Source organism: Phaseolus vulgaris, chromosome 6 (genome assembly GCF_000499845.2).
Source record: "Phaseolus vulgaris cultivar G19833 chromosome 6, P. vulgaris v2.0, whole genome shotgun sequence".
In the NCBI taxonomy this organism is placed as follows: domain Eukaryota; kingdom Viridiplantae; phylum Streptophyta; class Magnoliopsida; order Fabales; family Fabaceae; genus Phaseolus; species Phaseolus vulgaris.
In genome coordinates, this window is record NC_023754.2 from 21,173,580 (window position 1) to 21,193,655 (window position 20,076).

General features: G+C 34.6%; 3 protein-coding genes across 4 annotated transcripts; 2 read left to right on the forward strand and 1 right to left on the reverse strand.

Annotated features, from left to right (window-relative positions):
* The first annotated feature begins 767 nt into the window (after positions 1-767).
* On the forward strand, positions 768-3,906 carry LOC137831803 (light-inducible protein CPRF2). Of its 2 annotated transcripts, none has more exons than XM_068639622.1 (6): positions 768-1,381; positions 2,106-2,145; positions 2,505-2,670; positions 2,830-2,905; positions 2,987-3,112; positions 3,435-3,906. In XM_068639622.1, the coding sequence occupies exons 1-6, from the start codon at positions 1,091-1,093 to the stop codon at positions 3,771-3,773; spliced, it is 1,038 nt and encodes a 345-aa protein (XP_068495723.1). In that variant the 5' UTR covers positions 768-1,090; the 3' UTR covers positions 3,774-3,906. The 2 variants fall into 2 exon arrangements, with proteins under 2 accessions (XP_068495723.1, XP_068495724.1); XM_068639623.1 differs by having other exon boundaries at positions 803-1,381; positions 2,845-2,905.
* Positions 3,907-5,059: 1,153 nt separating this feature from the next.
* LOC137831804 (sec-independent protein translocase protein TATA, chloroplastic) lies at positions 5,060-6,220 on the forward strand. Its single transcript, XM_068639624.1, has 2 exons — positions 5,060-5,557; positions 6,003-6,220. Exons 1-2 carry the CDS (start codon positions 5,249-5,251, stop codon positions 6,135-6,137), a joined length of 444 nt encoding a protein of 147 aa, XP_068495725.1. The 5' UTR covers positions 5,060-5,248; the 3' UTR covers positions 6,138-6,220.
* A 1,767-nt stretch (positions 6,221-7,987) lies between these two features.
* On the reverse strand, positions 7,988-17,548 carry LOC137831805 (mediator of RNA polymerase II transcription subunit 14). Its single transcript, XM_068639625.1, has 8 exons — positions 16,929-17,548; positions 15,742-16,809; positions 15,014-15,111; positions 14,757-14,931; positions 13,639-14,650; positions 12,516-13,534; positions 10,901-11,961; positions 7,988-9,196 (listed from the first exon to the last, which is right to left on the reverse strand). The coding sequence occupies exons 1-8, from the start codon at positions 17,139-17,141 to the stop codon at positions 8,395-8,397; spliced, it is 5,448 nt and encodes a 1,815-aa protein (XP_068495726.1). The 5' UTR covers positions 17,142-17,548; the 3' UTR covers positions 7,988-8,394.
* Positions 17,549-20,076: the final 2,528 nt, after the last annotated feature.

A 20,076-nucleotide genomic window follows, 5' to 3' on the forward strand; every position in this document is an offset into this window, starting at 1 on the left:
CTCAGTGACACCTCATACTATGTCAATAAATATTCCTTCTTTCAAATCTCCCTATAATATTTTAACCCATTCATTGGGGATGTAAGGATTTTTTTTAAAAATTATTACAATTTTTTCGACCTATCTTTGATTTAAAACATTTTTTTGCATTAATTATCTTCCTATATAAATCAATTTTGTGTAAAAAATCAATTTTTAATACGATATTATAATTTAATTTTTATGCATTTAACCGTTATGTAGACATTATACATATCTATAAATACTTACCTGAAATATTTTTAACATCTAATTATTATTTTTATTTTATGTTTATTTAATTATTCTATAATTATTAATGATTTAATATTAAATATGACCAATTTTTAACCATAAAACTCGATAACTTTCATAAAAAAAATAGTTCAAACATCAATTTTAAGTTCTACAAACACATCTAAATAAAAATATGTTGGAGATCACATATCTATTGAAGATGAAAACAATTCATTATATATAAGTAGGTGCAAATCTCACCTTATGAGTCAGTTTTATGGGAGTTGAGTTAAGTTTAAAGTCCACTTTATAAAAGAATAAAACTAATCTGATTAAAATTAATTGCTCTTAAACTCAATTCTTAATAATCATTATACTAGTTTTAGGATTTTTAGATGAAAAGAAAATCTAAGAGTTTCATTTTAAATAATTTGAAAAACTAAAAAAGAAGACAAGTTGATGGTGTTAAAAAAAGTAATTAGAATAAGTAATGAGACCATGGATTGGTTCCAAAAGTAGAAAGTAGGAAGAAGTTAGGTTGAATGAAAGGAAAAGATGGTGGGCGTTGAAAAGGAAGGAGATATGGATTGGATTATGATGCAGAAATGAAGAGCAACCAACGGAAATGGATGAGGGTGGCATGCCACCTCACACATTCATTTTATTCTATTATTTAATTCTATCAAACACTGCTATTACATAGCAATAAAACGTGACGTAATTTGTGTGGATAAAATTGAAATTCTCACCAAACCATTTGTCATATGATAGGTCAATTCAGTGAATGATGTGATTATTGGAATTGAAACTTTGATGATTTTGAAGAAGAGGGAGCATGGAAAGGGTGTTGTCAGTAGATGAAATATCGGAGCAATATTGGGTGGCAGCGAAGAAGGAATCATGCAAGTTAAAGTCAAACATGAACCGTAGTGAATCGGAATGGGCCTTTCAGCAGTTTCTGCAGGAAGCAGCTTCTCCTTCTTCATCTTCTTCTTCTGATGTTAAGGATCCCGACATAAACATTAACATCAACATCCCTGTAACTCTAAATGTTGATTCCCAGGATTACCAAACAATTCTTAAGACCAAGCTTAACCTCGCATGTGCTGCGGTCGCTTTGACTCGGGTATGTTGGAGTTTTTATTTTCTCATTTTTTGCTTTCTTCCAATGTTTTGTAGATTTTAGATTTCAGTTAGATTATTCACTTCAAATGGGGAGATTCGAAATAATAGTGCATGCTTTGTTGGATAGCTTGATGTTTTTACCATGTAATTTTTGTTATAAACATCAGTGTTGAATTAGTTTTTCTAAATTTTCGTCTGATGTTAATGTTCATCTCTGTACAACAATCTTTTAAGAGTTATGCGCTTTTACAGATCAAACAGTATTTTAAAACTGTGAAAACCAATATGGAAGCACCAGGTCTCTTGAAAAGCTTCCATAAATGTGGTCGATTATGGAGAAAAATTTCCAACACCTTTACAAAGCTTGGCATTCTCAGGCTTATGCATCATACAATGGCATGATTCGTGCATCTAAAATCAATTATATTAAGAGGCATTGATGAAGCACAGATAAACTTGACCTGTGGTGAAGTTCATTAACCATTCTTTTTTGTCTAAATTGAATTGTTGCATCAATTCCATGTTTTCCATATGCTCTGAAACATGGAAGTAGTTTCATTTATGTAACTTATTTTTTTAATCAGCAAACATTTCATTTATGTAATGCCTGCACTCCACCAACCTTATATTTTATACTGTTTTTCTGTTTCTCAATCTAATTCTTCATAGTGTTTTCCTAGATTATATATTAAGTTATCAATCCTCTATTTCTGTCACCTACACAGGCAGTTCCTTCTGAAGTGGGATCGCAGGCTACCTTAAAAGGTTTGAATTGATATATTATTTAGGATGTGTTTATGATTTTTTTGCATGTGTAAATGAAAACATGGAAGGTCCATTGAACAATGTAGATCACATTTTAATACAGGCTCAAAGTGTAGAGTGAGGGTGAATGTGGAATGTAAAATGAAGTATTGGCTACTAGAAGAATAGCTTCATGAGTAGAGTGACAGAAAAATCTTGTTGTACAATTTTGTTTAATTGAGAATGCTTTAGACATTTAGTTTTTTATCTCCTAATATGGTCAAATTGAACACATGCTGAGCTAAAAGATCTACATCTTTTCATTTCCTGTGTATGCTTTGATCCTTTGGGAAATGATCCCTCTAAATTACAAAATAAAGATGCCAAAGAACCAACTGGGATTCCTTGCTCACATTCCCTGCAAAAGAAGCCTGCTGTTGCAGTGAGGCCAACAATAAGTGGATCATCAAGAGAACAATCAGACGATGAGGACGAGATTAGTATCACTGAAAACATGAATCCAACTGATGCAAAACGAGTAAGGAGGTAACATCAGTCTCATAATCCAACTTACGAATAATGATTTTACTGTTTCTTCCTAAACACATTCTTTGTATATCTTTGTATATTCTTTGTAATTTTTGCTCATTTCAGGTACAAATTCTACCTTGTTTAATTTTAAAGCCTAACAAACTTGTGTTTTAGGATGCTTTCTAATAGAGAGTCTGCCAGACGCTCAAGAAGAAGAAAACAGGCTCATTTATCTGACCTGGAGACACAGGTGTGCATGTTTTTTTTTTCATGTCTCTGTAATAATTCCCTCAAAGAGTTATACACATTCTGACCTTTTAGTCTATCTTAGGTCTCCCAATTAAGAGGAGAAAATTCTTCTTTGTTAAAGCGCTTAACGGATGTGAGCCAGAGATACAACAGTGCTGCAGTTGACAACAGAGTTTTGAAAGCTGATGTTGAAACATTAAGAGCTAAGGTAAATCCTTGCTAATAAGTTCCCTTACAAGACAAATTATTAAATAGTTTAAGAACACCATGTATTCATGGTTCAGACCAACCTCGTCAAGTTTTTGAATCTAGGAGAAAAAACTAAAAACATTGGACTAGGTGTCATGTTATTGGGACTATGACGGTCTCGGACCATGTAATATTTTTTCCTTGTTTTTGGTGTCTATAAGGTAAGAATAGGAGCTCAATGAGGGTCTCAATCAACTTTATAGAGCAGAAACCAAGTGAAAGGAAAGGAAAACTGTAATATTGGTTTCTGAGTATATTGACAGTGATCATTTCCTTTTTAGGTGAAGATGGCTGAAGAGACAGTGAAAAGAATTTCTGGTTTGAGCCCCATGTTTCATGCCATGACTGAGATGTCATCAATAGAAATACCATTGTTTGATGAAAGTCCTTCTGAGACATCAGCTGGTGCTGCTGTTCCTGTGCAAGAAGACCCAAATCATCAACTTTGTCAAGCCACTTCTAACAATGGGTTTTCTTCAATTAAAACTGTGCAGCAGAATGTTACGGCAGTGGTTGGTGGGAACAAAACTGGGGGAGCAACTTCCCTGCATAGAGTTGCTAGCTTGGAACATCTTCAGAAGCGGATTCGTGGTGATGAAGATTCACGCGGAGAGCAATAACATAGTAGCTAAATTACATTATGGTTTCATGAAAAAATTAGTCTGAAACTCTTGTTTCTTTTAGTTGTAAGTAAGAGTAAATTCTTGTAAATCAATTTGGTGCATGTGAATCATATTGGGCGTGTTCTTCAAATCTTAATGCATGGTTAATGTGTAACATATAATAGTTAGAAGATATATTGGCATCATTTGCATATATATATATATATATATTACGTTGTAGACGTGACATGATAAAATGAAATTGACGGATAATTCTGGCTGATTCTTTCTCTCTTTCGTTCGATTTTTCTTTTAGTTCGAAATTCCCACACTCAAACGTTAAACTTTTATATTTTTACAAAATTGTCTTAGTGTCACATCACTTTCATTGTCCTCAGTGCCATGTCACTCTTATTATCTTTAGTGCCACATCACTCCCATTAAATTACAAAATATTTCACGTATATTATGCATAAAGTTTGTTTAATACTCTATTAAAAAACAAATAATCTACCTGAAATAAAATATTATATTATAATAAAATAATAAATAGAATTCTATTTTTATTCTCTCTCTTTTTTTTCTCAAAATTAAACAGGACATGCAATAATTTATAATTTACAGGAAAAAATAATATGAATTGTGTTATTTAGAAATGAGTAAAGACCATAAATATATTAATTGTGTAATCATTTCCTCTTACACACATGATAAAGCTAGGGATGAGAAACTTGATCTCCAAACCTTGTATATATTTTCATAAGAAAAGAAAACTCCTTAAATTGCTTGAGCTTAGAATTCATTAGTCCAAGTAAGAGTACTGTCCAACATTTGTTTTTATATATAATTTTATTTGTTATATGAGTGATTTATTTTTCATGCCATTTTCATCGTGTGTATGCCATTTGTATGTATGTATACGTCAATACAATGAAACAATTTTTACAATTTAAATCAATAAAAAAAACTATTCAAAATCATGTCATAAAGTTGAAAACAGCGATTATTTTGAAAGCACGTTAATAATCTTAGTTTAGAAAATGGAAGACTAAAATGAATATTAAAAAAACAAAATTTTGTATAAAGATAAAAAAAAAATAGATTTTTATCCAAACTAAAAGGTACTTTACCCGGTTTTTAAAACTCCATGAAAACACAGAAAAGAAATTCCTAATTCTCTCTCAAATGTTTTCTCCATTGTTATAGAGCAGCCCCAAAAAATTTAGTTGAGATTGGTCACTTAATTTATTGATCATTACGAAGCTAGCAAGAACTAAAAAAAGGGGGGAAATTAAAAGAAAGTTACTGTAATTAAAATTTCACACGTGATGGATCACAAAGAAGTAAGGAAGAGGTTGTTTTGTTGTTTGTTTGCATTTGGTCAATGCGTTTTTTTTTTTCTTCATTAGGGTTTTAGGTTATTATTTAATTTCAATAATATCTAAAAAATCGCAGCCACAGAGCAAGAAGAGGAAGAGAGAGAGAGAGAGGAGATGGAGATGAGGATGATGAGCTGCGTTTCGTTTTCGAGTTCAATCCCAAAAGCTGCAATTGGGTTGGGTTCTTCTTCATCTTTGTGTTTGGGAAACCCCAAGTTGTTGAATTCAGGAGGTGGAAGGGTAAGGGCAGTGAGCGTTAAGGGTGGGAGAAGAAGAAACAGAGGCCTCACTTGCAACGCCATTTTCGGATTGGGTATGCCGGAACTTGTCGTTATTGCCGGCGTGGCAGCCCTGGTTTTTGGGCCCAAGAAATTGCCCGAAGTGGGTCGAAGCATCGGCAAAACTGTGAAGAGCTTTCAACAGGTAAGTGTTTCCCTTCTTCTCTTTCACAAACAATCATTTCACATTGAAGCCTTCTTCTTATATTAGATTTTAGATTGAAGTAGACTCAAATTCAAATTATATTATCATAGTAGTAGTTAATCTTGGCTGTTTCAATCACCTGGTATTAGATCACTTATAAATATCAAAATCTGTTCATTTTATACTTGATATGTGTAGTCTCATGATTGAGTGTGTTTTAGATTTGCCTTCACAAATGATACAATAATTAAAATAGTATGTGTGTGTATATATATATATATTGCAAACAACAGTATCTTTAGGTTTCTAATTTTTGGATTGTGTTAAAGCCAAACTCAAATTAATGAACTTGAAGGGTTTGACTTAATTGTTAAAGATATGTTACTTGTGAAGTGTTGTGCACATTTGTTTTATTGCTGGTTATTGTATTTTGTGAATATTGTAGGCAGCAAAGGAATTTGAGTCAGAGCTAAAGAAGGAACCTGATTCCACAGAAGGGGACTCTTCTGAGAAACCTATTGCCATCGGTGAACAGGAGAAGCAGGACAATGAGTTGTCTAGTTCTAAGGAGAGTGTTTGAGATTGTAGACTAGATATGATGAGTAGATATCAAATTATCACCATGACATTGTTATCCCTTTAAAAAAAACTATTCTTCTTTAAGATCTGTTAGTTTAGTATTTCTGGGATTTTGAGTTTCTTCGTTCCACATTTCCTTGGTAATCCGTCGTGTCCTTTAGAGTAACATTCTTCTCACTGTGAGTGTACTTTTACTTTCTCACGTTTAGGTTAGAGGAATGGGATCAAATCTAACTAAACACCAGTGGAATTCTTTCATTTGTTGTCTATACGAGTAAAATGTCATGTTGATTCATGAAATAAATTTTATAGGTCAAAATGGTTTTCATGTTAACTTGTGATTTCAAATGTTAACAAAAAACGCATTGAATGTTTCTCAATGCTAATGAAAAACATGAAATTACGAGTTTTAGTCATGGAGTTTTAATAGTATGAACTAATTTTCGCTTCGCTTCACGGTCGCGCTATATTCATATAATGCCAAATTCATGGTGCATGAAATGACAAAAATGCGGATTATTACAAAACTAAGTGGTTGTGTTGTGATTCAAGTGAAGAATTTTTGCGATTCACATTGTTCATCCCTTCTTTCTTCGTCACAACAGTTTACCGTTGCGGTGTATGAATTGAAATTCTAGGCTATTTAACGTAACAATCAAACAGAAATGTTTTACCATTACACTTTGTTTTTACGATAATCCAATCGATACATTAAATATATATACTTTTTGGATATTTAAATAATTTCATGTTTTCAAACAATGGTCCATAGACCAAACGTGTTAGGCTATACATCAACTTTGCAAATTAACAAAGGCAATTTCTCCCTGCATCATATCATTTAAGACATCTACCAACATAAATGACTTCATCTTTGCTTATGAATGCAGAAATCAAGAAGTAGTTGCTATATACTCTAGATTTAGATATTTGGAAGATCATTTTCGTGATTCATTTAAGTTTCTGGATGGTAATATCCGAAAATGAGTTATGAGTTCTGGATTTCCATATCCATAATGGTATGGTGTAAATGGTACTGAGGATCAAGATCCATAACTTATTTATGTTTGTTTATAGATCTTGGTATTCGGAAGGGTCATTTATGTTATCTAGGTAAGCTTTTGAATGACCAAATTCAGAAGTGACATATTAATTCTTAACTTGTATATCCAGAACTTTGTGATTTAATTTATGGATATGAATACAAATTTGAATTGATCTGGTGCAGTACAGAAAAATCAACCATTACCAAATACACCTTGTTAGTTTAATTTTTGTAAATTTTGTTAATATAAATTTCGAACTTTATTTCAGTAAAAAAATAGAAGGGCATTTGAAAAATGTGTTTATATTGTCTTCATTTATAATTACTTTTTTTTTCTCATTCCATAGTTTTTTCTATTGTAAGACCCTAGAGTGAGAAAAAGAAACCAATAATTCTCGCTATTTCTTAGATTCATGGACCAATTCAATTCAAAAAACTACCTTGTCGCTTTAATTCTTCCTCACTCACAATAAATAAACCTCCTCCTATAGATAAACAATACATATTCAACTGAATCCTCATTCAAATTTTGGTTTACCAAACCCTTAAAATGGGTAAAATCTAAACTACCAAAATCGTCTTCAAAAGCGTTTCTAATATTTCTAAATACAGAAAAAAAAATACTATCTTTTTCGAAGTTAAAACTACTATGGTCCAAACAACCTATAAATTCAAGTGTCGCTGAGCCATTTCAATGGTCACGAGGATAACATTACACAATTAAGAACCTGGTAAATGAGGTTATTGCAAATTACAATAGATTGCAAGTTGTCTCAAATAAGATGCAAGTGTTATTGCCACAGAGATGGAGCGTAAAAAAATTCCTTTACTAATTCATTTGATGTCATCTGTACAATAGCGCCCCAAGCCAGAAAAGTTATGCCATGATATTACACTATCAGCAAAGATATTGTACAACCTAGATTATCTGAGAAACTTAGAATACTCGTTATATATATATTTGGTTAGTAATCTAAAATTGGTGCCCGCAAATCTAAGCTTAACTATCAAAATTCATTTTATCAAAATTATCTGTAACCACCTGTGCACTTTCTCCATTACAGCAAAGCTCATCTCCAATAGAACTTCATAACCTACGGAGCAGAAGAAACTTGCTAGGATGGTGGGGGCATGCTTAAACTCAGCACGGCACCAATATAAACTAAAATGCACTATTGACAGCACTAACCCAACACATATATTAACAAAACAGTCACGTTGCTCCAGAGCTGGTTGTGACCCCATTACCATCTCTCAACCCTTGAATGCACATATGCAGATTTCTTTGCACACTATCCGCAACTAATTTCAACCTACCTTGACTTACATCTGCTGCTGAGCTCCCATTAACCTCCACCGCTCGTGCCACCCTCTGTTTGCATTTCTCCCAATCATCAACACGCAACCAACAGGCCCTACCACCATGGCTACCATTCATGGCAACAAATGATACATTAGAACTTTCACCAAATGAATATCTCAATCTTACTGAAACACAGTACGGCAACCATGCAGCACCACCAGCAGCATTAACATGAGGGACGTGAGAAGAATCAAGGACAACAGTAAGCGCAAAATCAACAGAATTATGAACACGATCATAATGGATGTTGCTCCTGAATGCAGATGAGCTCTCAGAGTTCTCATCAACATTCAAACCAGAATGATTTTCAAGACATAACTCAATTCGTGGTTTTTGAGCTGAAACAACATCTCCAACTTGTGTCTGGGATAATCCTTTTTTCCAAGCAATTAATTTCAAGAATTCTCTCAGTACTGATACGGGTAAAGTGAGCATAGTTATGAATGATGCAACACGAGATGCATCATAGGGTTCTGATGCCACACGACGGCTGAAGTAATCACATATTTCACTTATTTCAGACGGACTTAATTCCTCTGGTGCGGGATTTGAATTTTGCTGTTGTTGTTGCTGCTGCTGGTGAAATCGTTTTACACTCAATACCTGAAGTAGAAGCTGAACTCTGTGGACAGTGATAGCAAATACATATCCTCTGCAGAAAGATGAAAAGATAGCATTTCAGTGTCTAATAACTAGAAGAAGAATACCAAACATTTAAGAACCTGAGAAGACTAAAAGTATTTTCCTATTTAAGATTGGTTACAATTTTAGTCTTAGTTTCACCATATATGACTTTAGTTTAAACTGCTACATTAACCTGTAACTTAAAGTGTATAAGCAAATAAGACCCCATCATACTGTTTTTCACGCACATGGCTTTAGATTTGATTCTCACTTTGTAATATTGAACGTGTAGCACCTTAGTTATTTTTTAAAATACAGATTAAGGTTTAACTTGAACCTGCAAAACTAGCTTGTAAAATGAGGTTAAGATCCCACCAATATATTTTAGACTGACACCAACATCTCTGTAGAATAGTGTGTAGAACATGTCCAACACTTTTTGGACACAACACTTGTCATACACATCTTCAATAGTGTCATAATTTTTTCAGCCCAGCACATCCTGGATGCAGTTGAACATGCGTAAAGAGAGTGAGCCGACACTATTCTTGACTACACACTTCCTAGATATTACTATAATAATAAAGTTAAAAAAAGCTTATATCATAAATGATGTAAGGCCCATACATTTTTTTGTGGTTTGTTTCCCTGAGACTTAACTAAATATTTTAACTATTAAGAGATACTCCGTCCATTTCTTTTTAGGTGTTGTTTACAAGTAATTGCGGAGGAACCAAGAAATGCAATATATTTTCTTGATTTTAATAAAGTATATATGAGATTTTCTATTTTACCCATTTCATCAGTACACCATGATAAATAAACTAATTAAAGAACAAGAATAAATCACAAAGAGTAATTAATGGTGTCTTAAATTTTGAAAATGACAATTAAATAGAAACAAAAAAATTTCAAACAATATAATAGTTAATAGGAAACAGAGGCAGTATCTTTCTTCGAATTCTATTGTGAGAGCTGTCGTTATAGGGAACCTGAAACTTGGCAAATTCATTTATACAGTTTGAATTATATAAATTTTAATTCTCATTTGAGATTTTTGTCATGTTATATGTTGGACATTAACTGTGTATTGTATCCGTGTTGATGTAGGTGCTTCATGGGACAAAATGCCCTAGAGCAAAAATAGCCACTTCTACAGGTTATGGGCAGGGAGGAATATTTTGCATCAACTCATAAAAATACGAGAAATTTTATGCATACTGAAATTAAGGGGGTAAATTTGAACTCTCATAATACTGAAATGAACAAAATGTAATAAACTTTTTCCCCTTTTTTCAAAATATAGATAATAAGTCGTCAAGTATCAAATATGCATAATATTAGCTAGCATGGAATAATCAACTTCACGTACCATGCTCAAATTAAGGAATATAAAAAAAAAATAATAAAGGCATTTTATATTACATCCTAATCCAAAATCCAAGAATTTATTGTGCAATAACTCACCAGCCTAAATCACTCAAGGTAACAAGGCAACAAAACAGAGAAGCAAGGAACACGTTGAAAAAAGAAAAGGGAGGAATAAAATCAAGCACCAATTCTGTAATATCACAACTGCAATTACCCCCCGTTAAGCAGGAAGGGAAAATATATAGAGAAAGTCGGTGTATCAAGAAGGAATGCAAAACTATAACAGAGAGAAGTGTGTAAATAAAATAAAAAATCTACACACAAAAATTGGGGTAACAGAAGAAGGGTTCTAGATACTTACCCAACAAAAAAACGCAAGGCAGGCTGCTCAGGGTCCAAATTCAAAAGTGCACCTTCATTTTCCTTCAAAATAGATCCCAGGATCTCTTTCAAAAGATCAGGTAACTGGGCAAAAAGCCACAACACTCCAAGATACTTGAGAATGCCTCTCAAAACCTTCTTAAGAGCAACGAGAGGAACCCAACCACCTCCATATCCTCCATCATCACCAAGACCAATAATAGCTGTGTTAAGCTCACCTCTGACATGTGCTGGGACAACTGCTCCAGGTGGCCTCCGCAGAGAGACAGGTGATGTCATCAAAGCTAAGTTTGAAGAGCCTGCTAAAGCATTTCCCACACGGTTTAAACTGGCTACTTGATTTCCTGTCCTAGACATTGCAGCAGAAATTGGAAGGTTTATTCTATTTCCATTTGCAGCCATCATTTGGGATCCTGAACCAGGGTTTGGATTATTTGAATTTGTCAGTCCACCTGCCTGTTGTCCAGTGAAACTGGGATCCAATCCATTCAATTCCTGGGCAACATGTTCCATAATAAAAGGCCGAAACTGGGGGCACGGTAATGACCCTCCTGAAAGACGACCCTCTTTAGGAGGTGTTGCAGGCTGCAACCACACCTGATCTCCTGCAAAGCAACGCATGTCAACAGAAAACTGTTTCCTGTAAATGATTCGTATCCAATATGGACCCCGGAGCACAACAGAGACATCAATGGGCAAAAGTGAACTAGGAACAATGCCTGGACCACCACGCCCAGCAGCAGCTAACATTGAGAGGGTCTGGTTAGTGGGACCACTTGCAGTAGGCATGACGGTGTTTGCCCCAGGACCAGATGCAGGCTGACCAACATTAGTTGTTGAATTCCCAAGCAGAAGTCCCTGTGACGATATATAGCCGCCAGACTGTTTAGGAATAGAAGATAGAGCAGCTGCAACTCCTGGAACAGGACCAGCTCTAGCTGGCCTGGTTGCAGCTGCCAGAGCATGCAATGGCCCAGCAGTCAGCCGAATGCAATCCAAAAGTGATGAAACTTCAGCTCCATTTATGAAATCTTCCAGAAACTGCACAGAAATATAGGACAGAAATTTATCTTGGGAACATAGCAAGGGCAAAATATTAGATACATCAATACAGAAGACAACATTAAGGAATTGGTTTCTAATCACCACTGAAATATCAAAAGGAAAAAATGGCATCAAGCATTATCCGTCATACATCAGCAGAAATAACCATAACAATAAAATTAATGCAATGCATTTTCATGTTTATATTGCACAGCCAACTGAACAAGCAAAAAAAAGAGATGTCCCACAGTAATCAGTCAATGGACCCGCTCAGTCCAAAGAGAACAATACTCTGGTGGGATCATGTTAATTCTCATGATAGGGGAGAAAGTCCAAGAACAATGGAGTAAAAAACAAACATGGTGAAAACAAATCAAAGCCAACAATCATGACAGAATAATGTGCTATGCATAATTTTTTTTTATCAAAATCATCAAAATTTTGAAGCACAACATGGAAATAAAAGTCTACTACTGACGCAAAAATAAACACAATGGAAGAAAACAATAAAAAATGGACAGCAGCAATCAGTTGAAGAGAAATTAGCACACCTTGGTATGAGGCCAAAGTTGATCCGGAGATACATGCATTGTGCAACCCTCTTTACCAGATTCCCATTCAACAACAAAACGAGCAAGGACACTTGAACCAAAGCTAAACCACAAGCTCATTAATCCAACTGCCTCAATTCTAAACGCCCTTCTCATCTGCTCAGATAGTTTATCAGCAGTATCTGAAGCAACCTTGGTACTTGGTATTTTGCTGTCAGTACTTGTAACAAGCTCATCTGACTTCTCCTCTGCTCTTACGCCAAGTAATTTCCTCATGCCAAGGGCAAATGTTCTTGCATTGGCAAGCCTTTGGATATCAGCCACTAATTTCTTTATACTATCTACCTCAACAGATTGATAACTCAAAACAACACCATCTGGATCATAATGTATATGTGAATCTATGTCAGATGTATTAGCAATTCGAACACCTGAACCCCATGGTGTATTATTGCTCCCTTTTTGCAGCTCCCATAAATCCCTGAAGTGTTGATCATTTATTTTAACATCCCAATACATGCAACCAGGTCTTCCAAGTCGCAAACATATATGTTGCCATGAGTCACCTCTAGCAAGAGGAAGTCGAAACCAAATGTTAGATGATCCACTTCTCAAACCCACTTCTTCAACATATGAGATGTCTAATGCATCCATCTGGCTGGTTAGTCTAGCATGCTTAATGCAAAGTGAACAATGCCTGACCACATGAAGAAGAGACGCAATGTAAATGCTGGATGGAACAGTCCCTTTATTCACTTCAGCGATTAAACTTCCATAACTGTACCCTTCAGTTTTGGGTATCATTTCAGCAGACATAGCACCCTGTGGCAAAGACAGTTGACAGCCAGATGAATCTGAAATTTTTCTTCTCTTGCAGATTCCTGGGTTGTTTTCAACACCTTGAAGTGATGGAATCAAGGTCAACATGTCTGAAGCTGTTCGCTTTCTGGATTTCTTGTCATTTTTTGAGGTGACATCTTCTCCTGCAATATAACTAACTGTGGATTCCAGTGTTTGGGCTGCAAGCATTCATTTCTCCAGTCACATTTCACAATGAAAAATAAATTGAGAACAGTATGAATAAACTCATGAAAAAGATGAAGATGCAAAGGAAGTATCTTACATACGGGAGTTGTGGCACATGAAGCAGATCCAATAACCTTAAACGAATCAGCTTGAGGTCCATTAGGTCTGGAATTAGGTATGGACATTCGAGAGCCAGTTGGTCGTGGAGGAGATAACAATCGGGATGATCGACTTCCAGATAAAGCCTCATTAGAAGTGTCATTCAACACCCTTAGCTGTTCTTCATCAATTGCGATGGAGGAACTAATGTCAACTGAATGTGGAGATTTTGGAGAGGCCAAATCCTGTTCAGACTTGGAAGCAGACAGCTTTTTCCCAGCAGTGTTCCTTACGTGTCCTGTTGGTATGGAGCCAACAGAACTGGACTGGACTGGGCCCTTCACACTACCAGATGAAAATAAGGAACCACTGTAGAGACTAGTAGCACCAGAAGCTTTTGTTACATTATTAACCTGTGCCATCTGCATTCCTCCTTCCCACTTTGGTGAAGGGCTTCCAGCCTTTAAACTATGGATATTCATGGGGACAGATCCATATTGAGAAGGAAGTGATGTATTCCCAGACGAAGGAACATTTTGAACAGATAATGGAGCCACTGAAGACCCTTTCTCAAGTCCAAACACTTCGTCAACAAGTGATGAAAAACCTGATGGATGACCTCTTGCAATCTGTACAGAATTCTCAAGGCGAATATCAGAAAAAAACTCATGTGCAGATGTTTGATTTGGACCAATGGCATTGGGCAGAACAGAACGTAATTTTCCCCAGTCAACCAGGCTTAAATTCATTTCATCCTCGTGAACCTGCATTTGTCCTATATCAATTTTCTTGATCCGCAGCACCTGATTAAGGTCACCACCAGATAAATTATCTGTTCCAGATGGGTCAGGCTGAGTCTCTAACAACTTAAACAAGGGTTTAAAATCCTTATCAAGCTGCATCAGCAGGAAGTACGAGCTTCCACAATCTGGAAATCCCATCACTAGCATAGCTGAACCATTTGAAGCATCCTTGGGTATTTTAACTATATTGAATCCATGCTCATATACCTGCAAGAATCCCAAATGATCCATAGGTCTTAGACTTTAAGGTAATCCTGAAACCCAAATAATATGCTAGAAGACAGTCCAAAGGAGAGAAAACAGGTAAATATACCTCCAAGCCTAAAACCCTTCCAATAGAAGCAAATAAGTGTAATATACTTTTGCTTCTCAGGCTTATGAAAACCTCAGCTGCAGTCATAGATCCCTGATTCAAAGCTTCTTCACATTCTATTAAGGCTGAAGAAACCACTATGTTTTGTGAAGATTGAAGAAGAAAACGGCCATTCCTGAATAGCAACGCAGAGGAATAGATTTGAGAAAACCCCCCCAATTAAAATGCAATAGATTAGAAAAGTGCAAGTTGGGTACCTGATATTAATTCCAAGAGTAAAAAAGGAAGAGCCATAGGCACGCACACACAACACCTCGTGGCCCTCAGAGTCCTTGCTGCAACACTTATCATCCTTCTATAGACAGAAGCAGAACTCAGATTTAAAACCTCGTGCTAAAATGAATGGAAGAAGGTAAGGCATAAGATTACATGCATGAGATCCATGGAAAGGTATCCAGATTCAGAAATGAAGGTATAATAGTTTGCATGTCGCAAAGGTGAATAGTCTTTCACAGGAAAAGATGTGCATATCAGCATGAGGCTAATGTAGTCCTTAGAAGGCTTTGGCAGTTCTGTCCTTACAAGCCTATTTTCTGGAGTTGAGGACTACTCAAGCCTTATAAGGACTACATTTGCAATATCTAAACATGATATGGAATCTCAACAACAACAGTCTTTGGCAGATAATGCCGAATTAATATTGATATTATTTTGACCAGAAAGGACTGACACCAAACAAGCACTTAAAACAAAACCCTAAAAAAATTGAATATCCAGGATCTGAGAATCTATCTATCTTTTGAAACCTAACCGATGTTAACAAAGTCAAACCTTGAAAGGACTGACACCAGACATGCAGCTAAAACAAAACCTCAAAATAATCATCCAAATTTAATCCTAAACGAACCTACAAAATTCCAATGCAACACAACAAATTGAAACCTCCAAACTCCCAAAAAGAGAAAACGTTTAAATGTTAACCAACCTGCTTATATTCAATATCAGGTTCACCCATTCGGGACTGGAGCACAACATCATCTACAGTTCGACAGACCTGAACATTTTTCACCAGTTCTCTCTTAATTTCGAGCAGCCGAGTATATTTGTTGCAACAAATAGCTCTTAGTAGCAATCTCTCAACATCAATACAACTCTGGTCCAAAACAAACTCTGCCTCCTTGCCTGTCAAGGGGTCTATGACAAAGCTGCTGTGGAGGCACTTTATCTGAAGATCTGACCCAGGTTCAATTTTAATAAATGGGCACGTACCCGATTCAGACACGTTAGCACTCTTATCAAAATCCAACCAGTACACAATTTTCAAGCCAGGAGTTCGAAGGGCAGACGATTCAGATTCCCCATCAGGGTTCTGAGCAGAGCTAGAACTCGCTCCATGACCCTCAGATATGAGCTCAAACCGAATTGCATCCTTCCACCTCCCCTGTCGAAGAACCTGCACTTGCCTTATCACCGTGTCCATGACAAGTGCAACACACAGCTCATGAAGAACCGAATACAGCACCGAAAATGGATTCTCTGCCGCCGCCATTCGCCTCTCCAAATCATCTCCAAGCACGTGTCGCCGCATTTCCTCCAACTTCACAGTCTTATTTTTCTCCCCAACGAGCAGCTCCAAATGCAATATCCTCCACAAAGACAAGTGTCCTCTATACCCAAGCGTTATCAAAACCTTGAACTCCCCAACCACCCTAAGCATTGCGGTACCATCAGAAACCTTAATATCAGAAAATTCTTTGGGAATCGAAACCTGAAGCAATTTGGAGCGAACAAGCGTGTCCAATTTTTTCAAAGCAGGTTTCTGCTGATCCTCGGTCAGAGCATACTGAGTCCCCACATCCTCTACACATTTCGGCAGACGCTGGTAACTTCCAGTGAGAAGAATATCAATTGCGGAAGGAACATCATACACGGGTGCACGCGCCTGTTGAAGCCCCTCGTGCATGAAGAATAGCGAATCTGCAGCTTGCGTGAAACACATGTCGTGATTAGAAACAGTGGAAGCCAGTTGCTGACAGTGCTGTATCAAAGGAACCTGCAAAAAATTTAAAGAAACCAATAAATTAAAACGAATAAAGCAAATTCCATAACAATAAGGGAATGATAAGATGGAGACAAAAGTGAAGCAAGAAAGTGAGAGAGAAATTGAATCACCTGCTGGCACCACTTGGAGAGGACATTGAGACGGATCATGCGCTGCTGAGTCTTGCTGAGGAATTTGAGGATACTAATCTTCTTGTCGGTGTCGGATAATTCGGAGGACCTACATTTATCGACGAGTTCTTTGAGGGAGGCGTATGAATCGTGCGCGGCGCGTGTGACGAGCGTGGAGAGCTCCACCGTCTGTTGCCCTAACTCCGCAGCCATTGGAAGTTGTGGTTGTTAGGGTTCTTCCGATCTATTTGTTTTGTCAGAGCAGCATCGAAACTAGGGTTTTATGAGAAAGAGGGAAAAATTGTTATGCGGACAAGAACAAGAAGAAGAAGACTAAGAAATAGAACGAAAACGACGAAGCCCGTTCCCAATTCCTCTCTCTCTCTCTCTCTCGCGCACACACACACTTTTCACTAGTCTCACTCAGGGTCAGGGCTAAGGTTCGTTTGCTTCTCTCTCTCTTCTAAATATATTGTTCGTTGGTTGTGAAACGCTCTCTCACAAAAATGCGTTACTCTTTCTTTCTTTCTTTCCTTTTCTTCTAAAGCCCTTGACTCCTCAATCTCAAAGCGCCCACCAATTTGGGATCGCTACTTTCATCTATCTCCCAATCAATGAATAAAATGTTCAACTTCTCTTTCCTCCCATTTATATTTTATTTTCCCTCGCTCTTTCATATTTCTCCCAATCATAAATCATTTCGGAATCATTTCTTTGCCAACAAATATTTGTCAGATTATTTATTTAGATCCAAATTTTTAAACAAAATCTATAATTTATCAATTACAAATAAGTAATCTATTTTTTTATTAAATATATTTTTGATTTTTTATATAACATAAAATTGGATTTTTTTTTCAAACTTTAGACTTTATAATACGAAAATAATTAGAATAGATTTTTTATATGGAAAGTAATTGTTAACTTTTTAAAAAAAATTATTAATTTTTTTCATAATTTATTATTGTTTTGATTGAAAATTTATCCAAATTATTTACAATAAAGTGAATCATCAAATTGAATCAATTTTATATAAAAAAAAAAATATTTCAATCATTTACATATTACAAACATTTATATAATCTAAATATAATCTAAGATTTAGACAAAGACAAAAAATAATTTTGTATTATAGTATAAAATGAAACATATATTTAATCCTATGTTTTTTTATGTTAAAAGGATATAATAACGTACTTTAGAAAAAAATAAAATAAAAATATTTATTATTCATTTTTAAAATTGAATTTTCTTTCATTTAAATTTTTTTGTCTTCTGTGTTTGTTTATTCAGTATTGATTTTTTTTTTGTGTTTTCTCGTCTTTTCTGACTTTTTTTATTTCTCATCTTTCATTTTTTTTTTTTCCTTTCTCTAAATATTTTATTATTTAACTTCGTTTGCTCTTTTAATATTGGAAAATACATGTTGAGTAAAAGAGAGAAAAAAAACTTGTTATATGCAGGGAATAGTAATTGGATTTGAGGTATACATGTGCAGTGAGTGTAAAGTTACATTTATAGGTTATTGATATATATTTAGTTTCATTTTGCATTGTTTCACTTACCTAGTATTATCATTTTTTATTTTTTTTTGTTACTATGCATGAATGTCGTAAAATTTGAATGAATGATGGACTCAAGGTCATTGGATGAAGACTGAAACCTAATAATAGTTTTATAATAAATGTATATTGTATAAATTGTTAAACATAGAGTGATATTGATAGATTCTTGCTTGGTAGTTTATGCTACATGCATTTGACATAGGTGGTGTTTATTTTTATATGGAGTTTTTTTAATTTTCTTAACCTCTTTTAAGACTACTTTATTATAACAGGTTTGTTACAAAAAAAATTATTAGGGAAGTTGGGTCACTTTTTTTTCTTACAGATAAAGTGTACCATGACTTTAAGATATAACTAGGAGGGACTTATGTTTATTGATTTGGTTTGTGGGCTGGTTCAATTAGAGTTCGATCTTATGGATCTCTCTCACCATTTAGATGTAGGTTTACAAATGTTTCATTATGAGTTTTTGTAGATTAACCAGTTTATTTTATTTAATATTTAATTAAATTTTAAGTATTTTTATAAATTCGTCATTTTTACTTGAGTATAATGTTTGTTCCTTTAGCAGAATACCAATAGTGATAATAATATGCTTTTCTTCAAAGTGGATGCAAAAACACTAGCGGATAAAAGAGTTGTTCTTCTGTTTGTATTTTTGGGTATTGTATTTTGAAGCAATGACTAGATTCTTTTTTTTGTTTTTATATTTTAACGAGTAGACATATTGTTATGTCTGCTTATAACTTCTTTATATTCTAATTAAAATGATGATTTCATTTATATATATATATATATATATATATGACATTAGGAAAACAATTGAGTTTTAGAAAAAATTTAAATATTTGACATTTATATTTTTTAATTGTTTCAGGATTTATGTACATTAAAAAATTATTAAAAAAATACAACAAATTTATAAAAATACAAAATTTTAAATTAATGAGGATTTTTGAAAAACCCTGAAAGTAATAGGGGTTTAAAAAAAAGCCAGAAAGTAATGGATATTTACAAAACCGTTGAAAAAATTTGTTTTTCCAATGATTACTCTAAACTGTCGATAACGCTCTTTTCAAGAAAATACAAATTGTGTTATGAGATACACATTTAGTATGAGTAAAAACCACTGAAAACGTTAAATATAATGCCAACTACATTCTGTTTTTAGTAGTGATACAAGATACTAAGTGTTCTTACTACATAGTTATCTTAAAAAAAATGTAAATCCGTCTTTATTATTATAGAAATAAGAATAATGATGTAAAAATAGTATCTTTTGCTCTTATCTACAAAAGTTAATCTATGAAAATAATTGATTGAATAAAATTTATTCTGTGTTTGTAAATTTTACTGTTGAAGATAGAAAAATTTCACAATTTAACTTGTTTATTATTGTTAAGTTGTAGCTTAAAAGTGTAAAAAAATGAAAAATACCAAAGTTTCGTATCAATAAATTATAAGTAAACCTCACTATACCCTCGACCAATGTTAAGTGATAACTCTTAATTGTAGTGAAAATAAAAATGATAAATATATGAGGTGCAATCATACATTAGTTATAGACATTTAGAAAGTCATGA

Bases quoted from the DNA above. Each gene is read 5' to 3' on its own strand.
- LOC137831803 (XM_068639622.1), top strand. From the start codon at position 1,091: ATGGAAAGGGTGTTGTCAGTAGATGAAATATCGGAGCAATATTGGGTG. The intron at 2,146-2,504 runs GTTTGAATTGAT...TACAAAATAAAG, and splicing joins ATCGCAGGCTACCTTAAAAG to ATGCCAAAGAACCAACTGGG. The intron at 3,113-3,434 runs GTAAATCCTTGC...TTTCCTTTTTAG, and splicing joins TTGAAACATTAAGAGCTAAG to GTGAAGATGGCTGAAGAGAC.
- LOC137831804 (XM_068639624.1), top strand. From the start codon at position 5,249: ATGGAGATGAGGATGATGAGCTGCGTTTCGTTTTCGAGTTCAATCCCA. The intron at 5,558-6,002 runs GTAAGTGTTTCC...TGAATATTGTAG, and splicing joins CTGTGAAGAGCTTTCAACAG to GCAGCAAAGGAATTTGAGTC.
- LOC137831805 (XM_068639625.1), bottom strand. From the start codon at position 17,141: ATGGCTGCGGAGTTAGGGCAACAGACGGTGGAGCTCTCCACGCTCGTC. The intron at 14,651-14,756 runs GTATATTTACCT...GGATTCTTGCAG, and splicing joins GAAGGGTTTTAGGCTTGGAG to GTATATGAGCATGGATTCAA. The intron at 13,535-13,638 runs GTAAGATACTTC...GAATGCTTGCAG, and splicing joins ATGTGCCACAACTCCCGTAT to CCCAAACACTGGAATCCACA.